The sequence below is a fragment of the Cariama cristata genome, unplaced genomic scaffold (assembly GCF_000690535.1).
Source record: "Cariama cristata isolate BGI_N322 unplaced genomic scaffold, ASM69053v1 Scaffold45115, whole genome shotgun sequence".
Taxonomy (NCBI): Eukaryota; Metazoa; Chordata; class Aves; order Cariamiformes; family Cariamidae; genus Cariama; species Cariama cristata.
Genome location: NW_009617777.1, coordinates 1 through 5,267, shown reverse-complemented (window position 1 = coordinate 5,267; position 5,267 = coordinate 1). Strand labels below are relative to the sequence as shown.

The window sequence follows — 5,267 nt, the reverse complement described above, 5'->3', positions numbered from 1 at the left end:
TGCTGCCTCTGCCCCTTCCCTTCCCGGCAGCCTGCTTTGCCGCCTAAACCCGAGTATGGTTTTATTTTGGTGATGGTAAAGTGTGGTGGACCAAAAGCGCGTCCAGTTTAGCTCCTGGAAAGGCGCTGGGACATAGGCTTACACTAGAGATCCCACATCCCGCGTCAAGGCAGGGAAAGTCTAAAACCTACAGCTTCTCCGTCCCCTTCTTATTCCAGCAGATCTCACCAGGTCCCCCTGCCTAGCTCCGGGCAAAATGCTTGGTGAGCTCTGCCCCGTTCTCAGCAATCTTCTCTCTGACAACGTAGCGTAAGGGAGAGAGGAAATTAATTGTATGTTACGCCGTGACGAAATCTCCATTCTCTGTTGTGCTTTAAATTTGACATCATCCAAACCCTTCCCTCCCTGCTCTCCGTCAGTAACAACTTCCAGCTGATGTTTGAACAATCAGATCTAGACCTGTTTTGGTTAACTTCGTGCTACTGTCATTGCTGTTACAGGACATTTAATGGGGAAAAAGAGCACTGGAGATTTTCCTTATGTTTATGAAGAAGAAAACAAGACACCGTTTTCAGCATTACCTGAAAATATCAAGCAGCTGGAAGGCTATCTGCAGTGGGAAGAAATCTCAAAATACTTGCTACGGCTGCTGGAAGGGAATGAAAATAAAAGCGCTCACTTTTTAAAAGGAGGGCTTCCCTGGTATAGCAGGAACACCTGGGAGACAGATGACAATAGCAGTTGGAAAGATGTAAGTAAGATAAGACCTGTGGAAACATATATTCACATTTCATTTTACAGTGACATACCGGCTTCCTCTAGCTTGTGCATTGTCCACACAAGTAGCAGAAATGCGTCTCCTGCACTGGTCGTTCGGTGAAGTGAGACTCTGCTCTTGATTACAGATTGTCACTCCCAGATTGTGGTTTTTATGGATTAATTTGCTACTGGGCGTAAACTCAGCAAGCATTAAGGAGATTTTAGTGTCCGAATTCCCTTCAAGTTGCTTGGTCGTTCCATTCTTTTCTTTTCTAGCACTTCACGCTCAGATGAAGCACTTCACCTCAGCACCAAGTTCTGTATTAACCCAGCCAAAACAAGCTGGTGTGGGAAACGGGTGTGAATACGGAGGGCAGGAGGAAGGCAAAGCGTGTTGTGTGTAAAGCCACAGCGTGTCGGCTCTCTCCCTCGGCTGCCCTTCTGGCTGTCGCCGTCTCGTCGGGCTTGTGAGGTTCTGCCCGTCCGTGGACAGAGCAGCGGGGCTGGGGAGTTTCCTCTGCTCCCAGCTTTGTCTTGCTCTCGTGCAAGGCTTTCCCCCAGGTGATGGTGCTGGCCACCACTGCGGTCGTTTGTGGTCTTGCAAAATGAGTCTGTGGCACCAGTGTAAGCCGTGGTGTGTGCCTGGGACCCACCGCTCCGTCCTTCAAGTGAATGTACTCACCAGCGCTGTTTCACAAGATAACGTGACTTTGGAACAGATTCACCCCTATTCTTTTGGAAAATCCTGTGAAATAGACCTGGAAGGATATCAGTGAGGTTTTACAGAAAGTAATCAGGGTCTAAGTGACATACTGTAAATTGCAGCCTTTACTAGAAAGCTCCTTCCTTTATAATGCATCTGGTACAGTAATGGTGACCTGGCTGTGGAATTCTTTTGGGTGACATTGGAGTAGAATAAAAAGATTGATACACCCCCTTAAAGACATTCATGGGAAGATATTTTTTTTTCCTTCCCATATCCTACTGTAATATGGTGTAATTGTTATTCCTGGGCTACCTTCAGCCTGGTCTTCCTCGTTGACGGTGAAGTCGGTGAATACTTTGGTTTTGACTTGAATACGGGTAAAAAATTACCCATTAAATGAAGCCACGGTTTAAGTCTCTTACACCACTGATACAAATGCTGTCCATAGGTTTCTTTCTGGCTGTGGCTTTAGGACGGCGATGCTTATAGTAACTGTGATTAACACTGTCTAAAAAGGAAACTATTTATCTCCTCTTCAGCTCTGCAGCGTGCAGCTCTGTAATCAAATTAGTTGAACAAATGCCATTATGCTATGTAAAGAGGGAAATATTTTGCATTCTGAAAGTGTCTGGTAATAAATCATACTCGGGAAGGCTGAAAGTTGCCTCTGGTAAGTCAAATCGTATCCATACGTGTGTATTTTTACCCTAAATTAATAGCCGCAATTTTGTGGTCAGTCATTGAACATATACGTGGAGTAATGAGATTATTGCCTTAAATATCCGGATTTCTCCAATGATTAGTAAAAAAAATCGTATCTTTCGTGTGACTGAGATAGAGGACAACTTGCAGAACCTCCTTTTGCCGTAGAACCTTTGATTTCCAGCACTCAGCTGTTACTTTGTCTGCGTTTTGAAGTAAAACATAACCGTGAAAGCAGTACATGAGCTGTGCTTTCCTGCTGTTGGACACAAATGCCTGATCACGTGCAGCCTAGAGAAGCTATGATGTATTGTCTTTTCTTTTGGCTTCAGAAAGTAAAAACCCAGCACCTGAGAGTTAAGCTAGGTATCTTTTTGAGATCTGCCTTCCAGGTGAGGAAGACCTGAAGATCGACAGGAACGTACTTTACTTTTTTGAGGGTTGTGGTAGTTTCCTAAACATTTAAATAATGATGATTGTTATTTTTGGTAAAGGAGGCCTTTTCTGTTTATGAGGGTGGAATCCTGGTAGACATACGAGATTCAGTCATACGTGTACAGAGTGGTACAAGAGCATAAATGGCCTGTGGGTTTTGGTTCTGTACATTTTTTCTGGATGTGGGGGGTTCTACGTTGCCCAGACTTTGGTTAGACAACACCTTTGTGTAAGGTGCTGCTGGACCGCAGCTGACGAAGGTGCCCACGCACAGGAGGGATGAATGTCGCTCCCTGCCTCGGTGGCAGAGGGTCGGGTCCACTGAACTGGTGCTGGTGGTGCAGCCCATAGGAGAAGTTTGTATGTGGCATTAAGGACTTTTCCAGCCATATCGTCTTTGAGTTTGAAATAGGAACTGATTCTAGGGGGAACCAAGGCACCAGATTTACAGCAGGTTACTGTTCACTGTGAAATGGCCTGTTGGATTGGGGTACTGAAATGCGACCAAAAGGAAGGTAAATCGTGAACCCTGCTGTCAGCTGATGCAATAGCTGTCCCAAGTCCGTATCGCCGTCGATATCGGCTGTAATTCTGATAGACCGAGTGTGCGCTTGCAGAGACACCGAGCAGGAGGAGTCTGGCTCTGTGTGTGTGCCACCCGATGTTCCCATCTGCTGAACGTAAGCGAAGACAGGCTGTGTTGGGAAGAAATGTGCTATGAGGACTTTGTTTCACGGACTCTTTCAAATTTAGCTGATTTAATTTAAAATTTGAATTTTAAATTTAAGATCCAAAGTCCCCAAAGCTAAAGGCTGCAGAAGCAAATGCGGATATGTACGTCAGGTAACTCAGTTCAGGGTCTGGCTTACTAGCTGAAAGTCATTGGGTGCATTATTCACCGCGAGTGCTCACACTGTGCTGTACATTTCTCAAGAATAAAAAAATTCTTTCTAAAAGACTCACCCAGAGTAGAGAAAGTGCTGTAACACACAACTAGTCAAAAAAGCCAAAGAGATGAGCCTAATAGTTCTGGGAATCAGGCTTAGGTTGGTGCACCCAAGTTGTTTCTGTTTTCAGTTAATACCAGGCAAATGAAGATCTTGCCTGCTCTTTATTCTGTGAATAAATTACAGTTAAAGTAGTTAAAGATCAGAAGGAAAATCTCTCCTGCAAGTTGGCCTAAAGGTAAAAGTAAGTTGGAAAATAAGCTTCAAATTGTTTCTGTGGCTTGGCTTTGTAGCACTAATGAGACACTGTATAAATGAGGTGGCAGACAGAATTTCTTGGAAGAATGTCTTTCCTCATACTTTGGCGGTCGGTTATTACACTAACGAAGACAAATGAGGTCTGTTTTGGAAAGGTTATTAGGAATGTGTTTGTTATGTGAATACACAGGGCACATATAAATTAGGCTTATTAACTTAGTGAATTACTTTTTTCAGGACTGGCCTATAAATAATATTTTTCTCTTTTTATTAGATGATGGACTATCTGCTTCAAGTTGTGAATAGGAAAGAGAGCACTCCAAGCTGAAAGGTCTCTAAATCACGAAGAAATGGAATACTTTCTGTAAGAGACTATATTTCACAAGCACTTGATTGTGTCAGATAATCAACACGGTCTCTTTTCTGTAAACAAGATTTCCTTTGTGTAAAATATCTAAATACACATATTCTTCTATGTTTCAGCAATGACTAAACTCTCTACTTCATTTTCAAGGTTGCATTTCCTCACTTAAATGGCTTTGATATATATAATTGTCACGGAAGGGTCTTCCAATTAATTATATGACTTACCTGTCTAATCAGTTCATCTCTTACTTTGAAACTACATGACATTTCAACATTCACAATAAATAGTACCAATAAAAAGGCTGAGTTTATACTTTTATTTCAGTTAATAAAACGGAAATGGGCCACGCCACAGCTAGTCTCAAAGAAATGACAGAATGGTTCATTTTCCACTGACGCTCTCCTCCTTCTTGAATTGCTCCCGCTCTGTAGCTTTTTTTCAGTAGCGGGAAGCTCACTGTGCCTTCCCAAGGCACGGATGGGCCAAGCAGGGAGCGTGTGATGGGCTTCCACAGGCAGGGAGATCTGCTGAAAGATGCCCTGCCTCCTCGTTTGACTTGGAGGTGATGCGGCAGCTCAGCACGCTCCCACCAGACGCTCCTCACGATGCCTTAGCAGGTCCGGTACCGTCGTGTGTCCACGTGAGACTAAAGGAGGAACATTGCCTCCCAGGAGAGCAAGCTCGTGACCCCTTTTGTGGGGCTGCAGCCCGCTGTAGCCAAGCAGTGCTCCTCGTGCCCCTGTCGTTCTCTGGGCTGGGCAGTCGCACCGGCAGAGGCCCGGGCAAGGGGAGAAGGTGCTGCGGCCTTTCCTCCGGAGAGCACGGACAGACCAGGCTGCGAGGGTAACAGGGAGCGTCCGTCTGTGCCCAGCTCAGAGCCGGAGAAGCGGGTCTGGGTAAAGAGCGGCGCTGCTCAGTGCTGGTGAGGCTGTCCCTGCGGCGCTGTGCCCAGTACTGAGCATCCCAGTACAAGAGGGACACGGACAAGCCCGGAGAGGCCAACAAAGAGCCACTGAAGATGAGTAAGGGGCTGGCGCATCTCTCCTATGAGGAAAGGCTGCAGCTGTTCAGCCTGGAGAAGAAAAGGCTCCGG

General features: G+C 45.5%; 1 protein-coding gene across 1 annotated transcript; it reads left to right on the top strand.

Annotated features, from left to right (window-relative positions):
• Window positions 1–499: 499 nt before the first annotated feature.
• On the top strand, window positions 500–4,476 carry GRP (gastrin-releasing peptide). Its single transcript, XM_009700625.1, has 2 exons — window positions 500–751; window positions 4,082–4,476. Exons 1-2 carry the CDS (start codon window positions 509–511, stop codon window positions 4,133–4,135), a joined length of 297 nt encoding a protein of 98 aa, XP_009698927.1. The 5' UTR covers window positions 500–508; the 3' UTR covers window positions 4,136–4,476.
• The last annotated feature ends 791 nt before the right edge of the window (window positions 4,477–5,267 follow it).